Consider the following 15394-nt stretch of genomic DNA (forward strand, 5'->3'; position numbering starts at 1 on the left):
ATCTCGGTAATGCATTCTTGCTAAGGAATATATGGTGTGTGTCCCCCCCCCGGACAAGAGAGGCTGTAATTCTATACTGATTTGAGTGGAAGACCCATTGAATACTGTGGGATTTGCTGCTTTGTAAACTGGCATGGGGTTGTGCTGTAGCTTTCATAAACTCCCACATTCTTTTTAACTTTCCAGCACAAGCTCCCTGTGCCTGAAATACTATATTTTGTAAAGATGTGCTGCCAGTGTTTTTGTAGAAAAAATCTTTACAGAAGTGAAGCTTTCCAGGTGAAAGCTATTCCTCCAAAATGAGCTTCCCATGCATGGCAGACAGTTCCTACCTATTAAAGATAGAGAATAGTTTTTAGCATTCTAGACCAGACTTCCCCAACCTATTGTCTTCTAGATGTTTTTGGACTACAACACCAAGACCAGTGTGGTATAGTGATTAAGAGCGGTGGACTCGTAATCTGGTAAACTGGGTTCGCTTCCCTGCTCCTCCACATGCAGCTGCTGGGTGACCTTGGGCTAGTCACACTTCTGTGAAGTCTCTCAGCCTCACTCACCTCACAGAGTGTTTGTTGTGGGGGAGGAAGGGAAAGGAGATTGTTAGCCGCTTTGAGACTCCTTAAGGGGAGTGAAAGGTGGGATATCAAATCCAAACTCCTCCTCCTCTTCATAACCTCTGACCTTTCGCCTTGCTGCATAAGACTGGTGGGAGCTGGGAATCCATAACATTTGGGTGGTACCAAGACACAAACGTACGTTTTCAGAAATCCATGCACTCATCCCCCTCAATCCCTTTCTCCTTAAGATCTCTTTTTTGAACTGGAGGGGAAGACTCGCACACCAGCTTACACTCAGATAACACAATACAGTGGTACCTCGGGTTAAGAACTTAATTCGTTCTGGAGGTCCGTTCTTAACCTGAAACTGTTCTTAATGTGAAGCACCACTTTAGCTAATGGGGCCTCCCGCTGCCGCCGCGCCACTGCTGCACTGCTGCACATTTAGCTAATGGGGCCTCCCGCTGCCGCCGCGCCACTGCTGCACTGCTGCACATTTTTGTTCTCATCCTGAAGCAAAGTTCTTAACCCGAGGTACTATTTCTGGGAGTCTAACCTGAAGAGTCTGTAACCCGAGGTACCACTGTAATGTTAAAACACTTAAAACTGAAACAGATTCATCAGGGCAGTCTGGCAACTAAAAGCCTTCACCTGCCAACTGCCTTCCTAAGCAGACTGATTTCCTGCCATGTCCTTAACTAGCAGCAGCAAAGGGAGCTGGTGGGTTTTCCTTCAGCGGGAGTTCCAAAAGGGGCTTAATGTGCTTCTCATGAGAAACCAAACCAGCTTAATGCTAGGCCATGACATTTGTAGGGGCTAGGTGTGCGTGAGTTAATTTTGCTTCTAAAGTACTGAAATATTCACAATTCCATCTCAAAATATCTTGTAAGGTTTCTCATTTTGCAACACACTGAAGCCTGGGTTCTTCCACCACTTGATTGCTTCCAACATCTGGGATCCACAGGACTATGCAATGAGCTTACACAGCTTCTGATACTGCTAGCTGTGGACTTCTGTTTTTCCTCTTGGAGAGTATAGAAAGTGGTCTGTGACCAGTTTTTGTTTTTTAAAGAGGTGCATACTCTAAGGAGCATGGCTAAATCTGAAGTGGAGAACCCTCAATAGTAATAGAAAAAAACTGTTAGAAACAGAGATAGGAAAGCTGGGAGCTAAATGGCACCTTAAATCTAGGTTATTGACACAACAACAGAATGTCTAGGTGCGCTTTTTTATAACAAGAATACAAGGCTGAAAATGCGGGAACTGCAGCTAAAATATTATGTTCATTTTTCACATAGTCGAGTCCTCCTGCCTACCCCCTTATATTCTTAAGAGGGTCTTGAATCTTCAGAAAGTAGCTGAAAGTGGGGGGGAAACCCCATGTTTACCATTTTTAATTGAATGCTTGAACACAATCAATGAAAAGTTCTGTGTGACACAAAATTCTGTATATGCTTACGCTAAGAAAGGTTGTTCCAATCAAAGATAAGTACAGATATGGTTTATAAAAGCACGTTATCACCAAATGGCTATGGCCTTTGTCCTGACACACCCCTCTCCTTGCCTCATTTTGCAAAAGCAAAGTCTAATGAGTTAAATTTTATGAGATGTCCAATTAAGGAAGTGAAAATGTTCCCATGAAATGAGTTGCAGTTTGCACATTGTACTTTCAGTTGGCACCAATAACAATGCGCCTTGAAAAACAGGTAGCATTTCCTTGAGTGCATAGAATTGCAAATGCACTGCAACCTGCTGAATGAGCTGCTGGATAACAGCGATGGCTCATCCAGCCTCACATTTCTCTGGTCACTGAGGGAAGACATTGCACTTCATTGTAAGTACCAACTATTTTTTTCAATGTGTTTAGCAAATGCACTTGGATGGGTTAGCGAAGCAAAGCAGAGCTTAGTGTGAACCAGGGTTTAGACCTTGCCCCACTTGTTGTAATGTTTGCCACATATGTCTCCTGCCTTTCCAATATACCATATTTTTCACACCATAGGACGCACTGGACAATAGGACGCACCTTGTTTTAGAGGGGGGAGAACAAGAAAAAAAATTCTCCCCCTCTCTGCCCAGCGCCCCTTCAGCGAAGCGGCAGGAGGCGCTGTTCAGAGAGGGGGAGAATTTTCCCCCTCTTGTTTCCCCCCTCTAAAACAAGGTGCCGTGTAAGGTGCGTTCAGTCGCCTTCAGGAGGCTACCTTGGAAGCCTGGAGAGCGAAATGGGTCAGTGCGCACCGACCCCTCTCGCTCTCCAGGCTTCAGGTTCCTTTCGACCTGCTCTTTGGGGCTGGCAGGGGGAAGCCCACCACCAGCCCCAAAGAGCAGATCTGGGAGCAGCGGAAAGGCGCAGCGGAGAGGCTGCTGCTATAGCCGCGCGTCACCTCTCCAGCCGGGAGAGGGTCGCGGGGCTATGGCGTCTTCACTCCATAGGACGCACACACATTTCCCCTTCATTTTTGAAGGGGGAAAAGTGCATCCTATAGAGCGAAAAATTCGGTAATCCTTGCAAGCATAGGCAGAGTGCTTTTTACCACTGAGTCGTAGGGAATTGGGGATGAGGTTCTGTAGGTCAAAAGGTCCATCTTCAAGGCACTGTTCCATCTTGAAGGATTCAAAACTGCATTCTCGTGTGCCATGTCCTTTGGATAACATTACTTATGATCAGAAAGATCTTGCTGAAACATATAGGAGGCAAAACCAAATTGTGGCTTTGCACACTTTCAACTGCAAGGGAAAACAGAAAGTGAGAGATACTCATATTTACTTTCCCTGCCTGTAACCTGTAGCATTGTGCCATAGGCAGCTACTGTTCATTAAAACTAGGCGCTAGATTAATAAAAGGGGGAGAGTTTCAGCTCAAGGTGTTATGTTGCTATTGTATTATGCAGCACTATCTACAGTAACTTGAATGCATGCATACACACACACACACACACACACACACACACACCATGCCCTTTAACCAGGAACTTACCTCATTTTCAACAGTAAGGAAGAAAACACTGATGGGAGCGCCAAGGATAGGAAATGGCCATAGAAAGGAACCATTTCTAAGTGGATAGCCATGTTAGACTGTTGCGGATCCAAAAAAAATAATAATCAAGGGTGTAGCACCATAAAAGTTAACACTTTTATTATTATGGCATAACCCTTGAGGGGCAAAAGTGTAAAACTTGACTTCTTCATAATCAACAGTAATTAGTAATTGTTGGGTGGACAGATTAACTGAATCTGTCCACCCCCTCACTTCACCACCAGCTTGACTGATACGTTCTCAGTATTAAACATTTATTCTTGCACAGATTGATCTTCCTGATTCAAAGTAATTTTTAAGCAGTTAATTTTTGAAGTTCCTCTCTTGAGTGATTGGACTGAGTGCTGTCTTAATCACAGCACACACAAACCTAAGCATGGCATTAGGTTTCCCACAGCTCTCCCTCTCCCACATCCCAAGGCTCCAGGTGGGGGGGAAAGAGGTTGACCAGCTTATCCTGGCACACAGGTGAATCAATTAGATAGAGGCAGAGGCAGAACATATGCTCACGCTGCCCAGGGCAGGACGTGCTCCCAAGGGGGGCGGGGCGCGAAGGGTGCCCTCCCACACGCCACAGTTCAGGGTAGGAGAGTGGCAGGGAAGCTGTTGCTCACTCTCCTCCTCCTCTCTGCAGCTGGGTCAGACATGACCCGGCAACGGAGCTGCTGCAGCTGGGTGCGCCTCGCCACGGCTGAAGAGGGCTGCTCTCTGCCGCTGGGTCAGAAGAGCTGATGCCGCTGGGTGCAAGGTTTGCTGCCCACTCACCTGCCATTTTGTCACGCCTCTCAGTCATGACACCCGAGGCAGGCCGCACTCACTGCAGCCCCCTTCCTAAGCCTCTAGATAATGGGAAAGGGAGTGTAAAATGTGGAGTGAACAATGCCTACTATGCCCCCAAGGCCAGTTGCACGCCCAGTGGAAGCATTTTTATCCGTTTTGGTTCATTCTTTAAATGAGGCAGCTTTTTCTCCACGGGCTGGAGCAGAGCTGGATGGGTTCAGCTCCTCTGCAGTTAGTAATGTGTAGAGGTGCACACACCCGTTGCTATTAGGCACGTGTTAGAAGCCAGTATTAAGCTGAGCAGTCTGGTAGCTCTTCCTCCTGCTAGGCTCCGGTTTTGTGCTGGAAACACTACAGGCCAGAAGGAAACCACAGCGCACAGCTTGCGTGTGCAAGCCTCTTTGCAGAGAAGATAAGGAGCTCACCCTTTCTGTGTCATTTTGAAGTTGCTTTGGCAACATCTGATGTACTGTTGCAGCTGCTGGTCTAAATCAGACGTCATCCTTTGTCAGAATTGTCAAAACAACAACAACAACAACAACCCTGTAACATTTGAGAGCATGTTTGGTGAAGATACAAGCAGGGCAATGACCCTGTGAATGGTGCTCTGAAAGCGATTGTATGTCAGTGCAGACATTAGCAGCAACGGCACCTGCCCAATGTAAATAGCAGCTTCAGGGGATTTATATGCATTGGGCAGCTGCCATTGCTGCTGGTGCTACCCACCTGCTGGCTGGGTTTTTTTTAGACCCCCCACCAAACCCTAAGCCAGTGTGGTGTAGTGGTTAAGAGCGGTGGACTCGTAATCTGGGGAACCGGGTTCGCGTCTCCGCTCCTCCCCATGCAGCTGCTGGGTGACCTTGGGCCAGTCACACTTCTGTGAAGTCTCTCAGCCCCACTCACCTCCCAGAGTGTTTGTTGTGGGGGAGGAAGGGAAAGGAGAATGTTAGCCGCTTTGAGACTCCTGAAGGGGAGAGAAAGGCGGGATATCAAATCCAAACTCTTCTTCTTCTTCTTCTAATGCCTCCCCTATTCAAGGTTGCTATTTTAAAAAGAATAACCAGACTTGCAAGGTCAAAATACGCATTTGACATGGAGTTTGGCTCTCACCCCGTGAGGCTGCCATTTGATAAAGCCTTTGAATAAGTAGCTGCAATCGCTATTAGTGTTTAGTTATGCCAGCGTTTCTCAAACTTGGGTCTGTTTTTGATCTTCTCCCACCATCCCTAGCTAGCAGGACCAGTGGTCAGCGTTGATGGGAACTGTAGTTCAAAAAAAAAGCTGGAGAGAGACCAAAGTTTGGGAAACACTGAGTTATACAATACCTAGAGGTTGGTAGGTATTACATACCATATTTTCCCATGTATAAGACACCCCCGTGTATAAAACGCCCCCTATTTTTAGGGACTCCAAATTAAGAAAACACCCCTCAGCACTACCCATGTATACGACGAGCCCCAGTTTTCTTTTCATTGTCTATTAAATCTTTCTGTTGCTGGTAGTGGTGAGACAAATCTCCAAGATGATGCTGAACAGACAGAATTGCAGTGGCTTCCCCAGAGTGACCCTAGGGCACAATGGCGCCACCGTAGCAGCCTGAATTCCATGATAATGCTGGACCCCATCTTACAGGTGTTTCCCCCTCAGTCACAAAGCATTGCAGTTGATGAGATTAGGAGTGCATGGTGGCATCATTTGGAGTTAAATCCGCTGCCCCCCCAAAAAATGCCACAAGTAAAGTATCCTGTTTCATAACCTCATCCCTTCCAATTATGAACAGTGGTAGACATACAAATAAAAAAACAACCCAGCACAGACCAGCCATCCTCAAAGAAACTGAATAACCACAACAAGCTGGGTAGAATTTGTTTTTGTTTTTCAATGCTTAAAAGATTTGTTAATTGCTAAGCACTTGCGGCATTTGAAGCCACTTCACAAACTAAGAGAGATGATATCTGTATTTTACTAACCACACTGCAGAAGTGCAATCCCTCAGTTACGTTGTTTTGGGATGTTATAATCAGAGATAAGCCTGAGCTGCTTGTGCGTATGCACATATGTATAGGCTTGTGCATACGTCACTCTTGCACACCTATTTAGGAACATACCTGCTGTTCTGACGAATATTGGTTGTCCAGAGGGTATATTTAATAAGAGGAGATCATTTGTGCTCAGAATATCAGAAGAAAGGCTGGAGTCTTTTGGTAAGTCAAAGGCAGCTGATATGAACTGAGCTCTGTGCAGCAAGGGTTCTCAAATGTCCTCCTGAGCTTTTCTTAACAGAAAACTAAACCTTATGGCCTCCCTTTTGGCTTTAGAAAGGCAACTTACTGTTCATTCTTCTCAAGGTGCAAATTACTCCTCCCTAGTATTAGGAAAAAGGGGGCTGAAGTCTCTAAGAACAGAAATATTTTGGAACTCGGTATCATTTAATCCACATAAAATGTGCATAATTGCACCAGTCAGAAATATCTGTTAGCTCAACAGCAAGCTAGAAACAGGAGGGACACAGAAAATAGAATATTTTATTTTTAAAAGTTTAATTGATATATTAATGTTACTTGCAAAATCCTGCCAACATGCTGATGTAACTACTTGTTTATTATAATTTATAAAAACACTGTCTTTTTAAGAAAGCATACATAAATAAATGGAGGGAATCAGACAAGCGTTCTCCAAGCCCATGACAGCTGCTTATTATCCATTAAATGATACATGGTTCATACTTTGAAGACTAGGAAGGTTGCTATCTTTAGTATTTACTAAACAGCAAATCACTAAATGAGTGTTTTCCTTTTGTTTCCTCTCTAAAGCTGAACTGGCTGCATTGGATCAATACCATTGACTGGAAGTCTGCCATCAAACCAGCACACACGAAACCACAGGAGGGTCTCCATTTTTAAAGTGCCCCTGTGAGTTTCCTATCTTTGGAGAAGAAATGGAAGCGCAACAGAGCAAGCTGGAATTTTTCCACAAGTTGGGCTATGGAAAGGAGCAAGTCCGCCAAGTGCTGGAGAAACTAGGTCAAGATGCCTCAGAGAACGATTTGCTACAAGAGTTGGTTCAGGTGGGCAGCAGGCCTCAGGAGCCTGAGAACTGGACGCCAGGTTTTCACTCCACCCCTGCTGCCCATGGATCATGCAGGCCTTTGCCAATTTCCAGACAGTCTACCGAGGAAGGAAATGATCCCTCCAGTGTCTTGAGAGCTATTGTGATTGATGGCAGCAATGTTGCTATGAGGCAAGCATCTTTTTCATTTTGTTATCTCGGCGACTTCTCTGTTTCTTAAGCTTGCCCTTTTGTGCAAGCCAAAGCTTGTCCGTAGATATAAGATGGGACACCTGAGGTATGGGAAATGCACTATGGGGTTCAGAGGAGCATCACCCCCATTTCCAAGTGAACCAAATAACTGATTTGCATCATGTTTGGAGTGTGGTGATCTGAAAGCTCTTCTCTTGGGGTGGTTGACTGATGATGGCACATTCATACAAGCATGTGCCATCAAGCAAGAGATAAGCATGCATGTGTGAACTATCCCATTTGCCTCATTTTCCCAAACTGGCATGCATCTCATCTCTCTCATCCCTTTAAAGTAAGCCATGCAGAAGTTTGCACATGAGGAAGTTGCTGTGCCGCTGACTGCTTTGATGCAAAATTATGTTCTCCAGAAGGAGATAAGAGTTATTTGTTATGGTAACAGGCCTCTATACAAACGGCCGACTTCCTGATGATAAAGCCAGAGATTGGTTGATGGTGACAGAAAATAGCTGCAAGAGCTTGCATTTAAGGGGAAATGTGAAGAGAGGGACAAACAGATTGGCTTGGCTGTGTCTGCCTATTAAGCACACATGCAACCAATCTCTTTAGCATGCTAGAATTCTGCTTCCCAAACAGGACCTCCCTAAGAGGTATATCTCTTCTACAGACTTAAATTACAGCATAATCCTAACCATGTCTACTCAGAAGTCAATCCTTCTGAATTCAGTGCAGACTAGCAGGGTTAGGCTTGCAACCTTAGTTCAACAATGATGTCAATTTCCTAAGGATTCCTAGGAATTGCAGTTCTGTAAAGTGGACTGGGGATTCCTAACAAAGAAACCTCAATACCTGCTCCAAACTACAATCTCCATGATTCTTTTGAGAAAGCTTGGCAGCACAATTGGCATATAATGGATATTAATTTTATTTTTTTATGGCTAAGTATTCATTTGCTCCTTAATTATGCAGATTTTGGCTGTGTCTGCAGATCATAGTAGACCATAAACCATGGTTTACTGTTCATGAGCCACTTTCCTCCTTACTGTATTGCTGCTGCATTCGTGATACTATAGCACATGAACTGGGCCACTGGGGGTTCTGTTTCAGCTACCAACAACCTGCCCCTGTATTATTGCAGTTAGAGCCACAAACTCCACTACTGGCTTCCCACTATTAACACTTTCCATTTTGCATTGTCCTTTTTTATATCAAATATCCAGGGAAGCCCTAAAGCAGTTGGTGCCCTCCAAATATTTTGGACTAGGTTAGATACTGTTGCCCTAAACTAAATTAAACCTCTTTGTTTTCATACTCAACAGGCTGCTGAAAGATTAAGCAAATGCCAATAAAATCAATGACTCACCTCTTTTTATCCTGGTAAACAACTGCAAGGTTCCTTTCTCTTGTGGGTGGAGTTCAGTTTCAGATAAACTCACAGACCTGCGTATGAGAGTCAATGATTTTAGAATTGTTCATATAGGTAGGCAAGGGAAACAACCTAGGACAACAATCCTGGGGATGGGAACTCTATGATCATGCAGAATCTCTTTGATAGAGAGGTAATAAGGATGCTGACTTAGATTAGCATTTGAGTTTGGTGATCATAAAGTCCAGTGCACCTGGCCTGGGAGAGCATGGCCCTGACGGAATCCAGTCAAAAAAGCAACTGAATAGACTCTTGGGCTGTGGCATTGTTTAGGGTGTTGTATTGGGATTTTTGTTGTTGTTGTTCTTGATATAAATTTTTGTTTTTAGATCTCATTATGATTTATGTGGGAAATTGTTGAATTTGGTTGTACACTTTTTGATGTGTTGTTTGTGACTTTTTGTTATGTTTCTAATTAGGTAAATCTTGTCATGTTGTCAGCCACCTTGAGCATCATTTTAACTATGGAAAGGCATCATACAAATTAAATTATGATGATAGTAGAGGCTGAAGTAAAATTACTTTAGAAATTTCATTCATCCCTGTACTGTACTTGGTTCCATGCCTTGCCTATTTAATATCCTTGCCCTTTTAATTTCCTCCATCTACATATATTTCTGAACTGATTTGCCATGATAAAGAATCTAGCTCTGATTCATCATTCCCCAAGGTGACTTCTGAACAGCAGGGGCATAGAAGGGAAGGAAACAGTCAGCAATAATAGCTGCCTCTGCCCTCACATTTTCATGAGACATACCTACAGAATATCAATGATACAAAATACTAGAACACATGTAAACTGAGCAGATATCATAGGCAGAAACTGTCAAAAAGCAGCAAGACTTTCTGACCCTAAAACATACTTCCTTTCTCTGTCTTTTCTTTTTTTTCCAGTCATGGAAATAAGGAAGTGTTTTCATGCTTGGGAATTCAGCTGGTGGTGGACTGGTTCAAACAGAGAGGCCATCAATATATCAAAGTCTTTGTCCCATCATGGAGAAAGGAACCAAGCCGATTTGATAACCCCATTACAGGTAGGCATGCCTCCCATACATATTTTAGATATAAAAGCTTGCAAAATATGAGGTCACCATTTTGGCTCCTAGTTCAGACACATCCCACAGGAGTTGGTGCAAACAGGTGTGCTTTGGAAAACTCTTCCAAGGCTGGTCTATGAGAATAAGATGGGCAAAATAGAGTAGATACAACTGAATTATTTCCTGTTATAAACAGAGACTTTTATGTATTTAAATATTTTTCTTTCAAACCTTTGCTGTATTGCTTAAAGAGTGCAAGAGAGCCAATCACTTTCATTCTGTCTCCCCAACTAACATGTCTCTTACAAATAGCCTGGCATCTTTTTCTGCCATGTGTTTCTAACACTAATATTGAGATGTCCGAGACTCCAGGTCAATGGCTAGGGTTAGCAGCTCATGAATGAAAACATCCCTTCTTCCCTCTGGCACTGGTAAAAAGAAAAAAGAAAGAATATCACATTATGTATTTCCATAATTCACAAGGATGTTGCAGGTACTCAGTAGCTAACAGATTAACTAATAACATGAAAATATTAAAGGATGGTTATGGAGGAAGTGATTTTTAGACTACAGAGTGGCAAGGGAACCAAGGGCCACATTTCCTCATGCACACCCTTCCGGGGGCCACATGCCAGTAGTGGGTTAGTCCAGAAGAAAAAGTCTCAGAGCAACCGATGTGACTCTTGCACAGCCCAAAGCAATATGTTTCTACAAAAATACACAGAAACACTTAAGGAAAGTGAAGGTTATGGCTGGAGGTGAATTTCAAGAGCCAGAAAGAGAAGCCAGGAGGGTTGTATTTGATTCATGAGCTGAAGTTCCTCACCCATGTCAGTGGCATTTGTTTCAACCTATCTGTCTATGCTTATCCCTGTAGAAATGAATTCCAACTCATAGTGGAATGTTATGCTTCCCAAAGTTAACGTCTACTCTACTATGTGAACAGCAAACTATTTTTTAGATTTATATGCACCATCCTCAACTGCATCACTGTAATTCACCTAGTTCTCTTCCCGTCTGTTCCATAAATTGATGACCTGCTTTATTGTCTTGGGACTGCAAGCCAACTCACTCTAGTGAAAGGTGATCATGTAGACCTGAATCGTACTTATTAACTGGTAGATCAGATCACTGATAGTGCAGATTAGAGCAGAGCTCAGATATTAATCCACCATTTTACTCTGATGACATCACTCTTAGCACAAGCCAACTTGAGCTCTTGATTGGTCCAGTTTATTAAGTGCTGAGCATGCAAAATCCACATTGTGGAGTTCTGGCCCTCTTTAAATTTAATCAAGTAATTTACAGATCAGTTCACATTCCAGTTACACTGAAATCAATGGAATTAAAATGGATTGAATCCAAATAATTAAATTTAATTTGAGCAGCTGATTATGCTGTTAGTTACTAATATAGTGACTTGAATGGAGTAACCTTTAAGCACATTTTTGAGGATTCCCTGCATGATTTGTGGTGGTGTTCTTATTCCAAACTTCTGCTTGGGATCTTCTTTTTTTTTGTTTAATTCTCTTCTCTTATTTTTACATAGATCAGCATGTTCTTGAAAAACTTGCAAAGGAAGCAATTCTTGTGTACACACCATCCCGCAGAATGAAAGGCAAAAGGCTGGTATGCTATGATGATCGGTACATAGTTAAACTGGCGTATGAGCAAGATGGGATCATTGTTTCCAACGATAACTTTCGGGACCTGCAGAACGAAAATCCTGAGTGGAAATGGTTCATTGAACAGCGACTACTGATGTACTCCTTTGTCAATGACAAGTAAGAGACTGGCCTATTTGCAAATATTATTTCACCTTGGGTCACGTATCTGAGTGAAACTGAACCTTAGTATGGTCAGCTGCAGTTCTCATTACATTAAGGGGGGAAAGTAATTAGCTTTTTGAAAAGGCATCCTTTAAGACATTTTCTTTGCATCTGTTAGTACACATATTATTTGTAACCTTGGCCATAACCAAAAAAGTAACTTAATTGTATGTACCTATGTTGCCACAGATTGTTAATTCTGCCCATTTTTTATCTAGTTAATACAGCTAGATATAAGATGCTACCTATCTTCCCATCAGTGGAGGAACTGTGTACATGTTGCAAATCTTTTTTGCTAAGAATCCCTTCAGTAAACTTCAAATACACTTCAGAAAATATGGTGATGTTTGTCCAATAAACTGCGATCATTTCCTTTTCAGATTTATGCCTCCTGATGATCCCTTAGGCCGGCACGGACCCTCTCTTGACAGTTTTCTCAGCAAGATGCCACAGATTCCCGAGCCAAAATGGCAGCTCTGTCCTTATGGTAGGTTTTGTTTAATACCATTCACAGCTTTATCTGCCTCCCTGGTGGGAGATTAACTTGAGGCTCTAGAGAAAGAACCAAGACACGAGTGTTATTCAGACATTCCAATCTCTCATACAACCAAGGAGAGCAGATGTATACATGCTTGCTCCACTCAAGTTGGAGAGAAATTCCGAAGTGGGGAAACTTCCCTACTCATGTAGACGCATGTAGACGCCACACAATATTTTTGCCTCCATTGCAGATATTTGCCTCCAATTTGTGGAGAATGATGAAAAAAGCAGTGGGGAAATGCACCTAGTGTGCTCATCCCAGCTCTCCCTCATGCAATTCTAATTCCTCTGGTGGGTGATTCATGCACCTGCTTGTCATGTTTTCAGTGTAAAATCCAAATGGGGAACATGTGCATCAACCTCATGCAGAAATGCTCAGGCTCCCTCAACTTCTGGAGCTCACAAATATTTCAACAGAGGTGACAACAGAAGCACATAAAGCAGGTGTGCACACCATAACTTTTTGCCACCTTAAAAACAATTGCAAGTACTCCCCCATTTCATTGCAAAAGATAGCAGGTAGTATGTGATGTAATAGCTACTTTCCCCCACTCTATACAGTATTTGTTTCTCTATTTATTTAGAGTATTTTCACCCTTCTCTTCAGCCAAAAAAGACTCCTAAAGTGGGTTACAGAGGTCAATACTAAGACTGCAAGCCTGACAGTAACAATTACATAAAAGACAGGGCATAAAAAGAAATTTGTATTAAATTTGAATTAGTTTTGTGTTAATTTGTTTTTAAAAAATGGCAAAAGAGAAAGAAAATAAGAAGCAGAGAGAATAAAAGGGTAGAGGAAAATAACAAATTCAGACACTACCTCTTAGTTCTAGATTTCAGCAGGTCATGGAGCTGGATCTAAGCACAGTGGAAGGTTCTGCGGCTTCCTCTCCCTCCAGTGGCTCCTGTGATTGTTGCTGGTAACTGAAGGGAAGGCTCTCAGCTGCAGGGGTGCTAACTGCTATTTTCTCTCCTGCTGGTGACCTTCTAGTGACTCTCACCATACAGATTGAGCACGGGGGTTTATTATTGAGCAAAGCATTATGATACGCTTCTGCATGTCTTCCAAGTGAAACAATAGCCTGGGGTAAGATACCCACACTTCACATGTTGTACAGCAATGTGAGAAATATACATGCCACATTCTCATTGCACATGCAAAGCTATCCTCAAGTTAGGAGAAGCATGCTGTTCTGACAATGGCCACAAAGGGCTGAATGGCCCTTCTGATACAAAGATGAAGTATCAGAATACTCTAGGCATACCCAGGGCAGCGAATGACATGAGTTTCTGAAAAACATACCATTCGCTCTTAATATTAATTGTTTTATAAACTGATAAGCTCAAAAGCATCCAACAGGCTTTTATCTGCAGTGCAGGCATGCTTCCACGACCCTGTGTTGTATCCCACTGAACATGTATTTAGCAAATTATCTGCTCCATTTTCCCCCCACAGGCAAAAAATGCACATATGGCATCAAGTGCAAATATTACCACCCAGAAAGACTGACTTGGGACCATCGCTCTGTAGCTGATGAGCTCCGAGCTAAGACAAAGATCAACTCACTTGCTCAGAGGACAGAAGAAGAGAAGACAAGAGCAAATCCAGTAAAGAACAGAGATGGGAATACATCACATTTACCTGGTTCTAACAGTGGTAGTGTTATTGGCAGGAGCTCAGCACACAGCTTGGCAACATTTCACAGTAATCCCCAACAGTGGGAAGGAGAAGACAACAGGGATGCAACAAGTGACTGGACAAACATACCTCAAGACAACTGGCAGCCTGAATCAACTGAATTACAACAAGATCAGGCAGGGGCCGTGTCAAAGCAACTGACTGCATTGTCTCTCAGTGCCAGCAAATACTCTGGAAATACTCTTGCTGGACCTGGTAAATATGAAGACATTGTGGGTGACCCACGTAGGGATCATTATCTCAAATACAACCAGACTTCATCTCTGTCTCCTCACAGTCTGTGCTGGGATTGCCCTTGCTTACAAATATGTAATTTTCAAGGATGTTACAGAATGCAAACAGCAGCAGTGTCAGTCCCGACCTCACAAACACCTTCTAGTTTGCTAAGGGATGGCTTGAAGGACCAACTGCAGACCAAATCTTACAACCCATTATTTTTTATGGATTCCAGCTCATTCAACACACTAGACCATTACACACATCCTTCTGGTACTGAGGCCCAGCAGATTTTGACTCTGCAGTCACTTCCTAGAGAGCAAGCAAATGTCCAGCAAGCACAGTACTTTGGCTTCCCATATAATGAGGCAGAGCAAACTGTGTCCTCCTCCTACACTGATACTGTAGACGCGACACACTTAATGCCATTCGTTCAATGGCATGGGACCCTACATAGCAGATCTCCTAACAGAAAACCATGGTAAGGAGAAAGAGAGTTGGTGGTAATGCCCTATTCAAAGACTCCAGTATTCACCTTCATGCTGAACCTGAACAAGTGGAAAGTAGTATTTATATGCTGGCCTTGAGATTTGTTTGTATTCTACATCCCCTACATTCCGCATGATTTATCTTCTGCCATCATTGCAAGCAACATCCTGACCTTCACTCCCTCTAGCCAGTTTGTGTTCTGCTTTCCAGAGACTACTCACATGCCACACTTCCCAAAAAGCTTTTCCTGGATCAGTGTTCTTCAACCATGGATCCCTAGACTACAACTCCCAACATCCTTGACCACTGGCAAAACTGGCTGGGGATGTTTTGAGTTGTAAACCAACAACAGCCAGAGACTTAAGGTTAAAGAACACTGTTCTAGATCACCACCACAACCTCCTCTGTTACAATCTGTTTAAATTCCAGTTAACCCCTTCTCCACAAACAAATCCATCTTTATAAAATCCATCTTTCAGCTTTTTCTTATCTGTGTCCAAGGTCCGTTTACAGCTTATCCTTACCA

The 15394-nt window shown here is 43.1% G+C and overlaps 1 protein-coding gene across 1 annotated transcript; it reads left to right on the top strand.

Moving 5' to 3' along the window:
* Positions 1–1058: 1058 nt before the first annotated feature.
* On the top strand, positions 1059–14864 carry ZC3H12D (zinc finger CCCH-type containing 12D; the record flags this gene model as incomplete). Its single annotated transcript, XM_082216303.1, has 6 exons — positions 1059–2391; positions 7188–7614; positions 9953–10092; positions 11645–11879; positions 12305–12411; positions 13921–14864. The coding sequence occupies exons 2-6, from the start codon at positions 7313–7315 to the stop codon at positions 14862–14864; spliced, it is 1728 nt and encodes a 575-aa protein (XP_082072429.1). The 5' UTR covers positions 1059–2391; positions 7188–7312.
* Between the last annotated feature and the right edge of the window lie 530 nt (positions 14865–15394).

This window comes from Podarcis vaucheri, assembly GCF_965113315.1.
Source record: "Podarcis vaucheri genome assembly, chromosome: 3".
NCBI lineage: Eukaryota > Metazoa > Chordata > Lepidosauria > Squamata > Lacertidae > Podarcis > Podarcis vaucheri.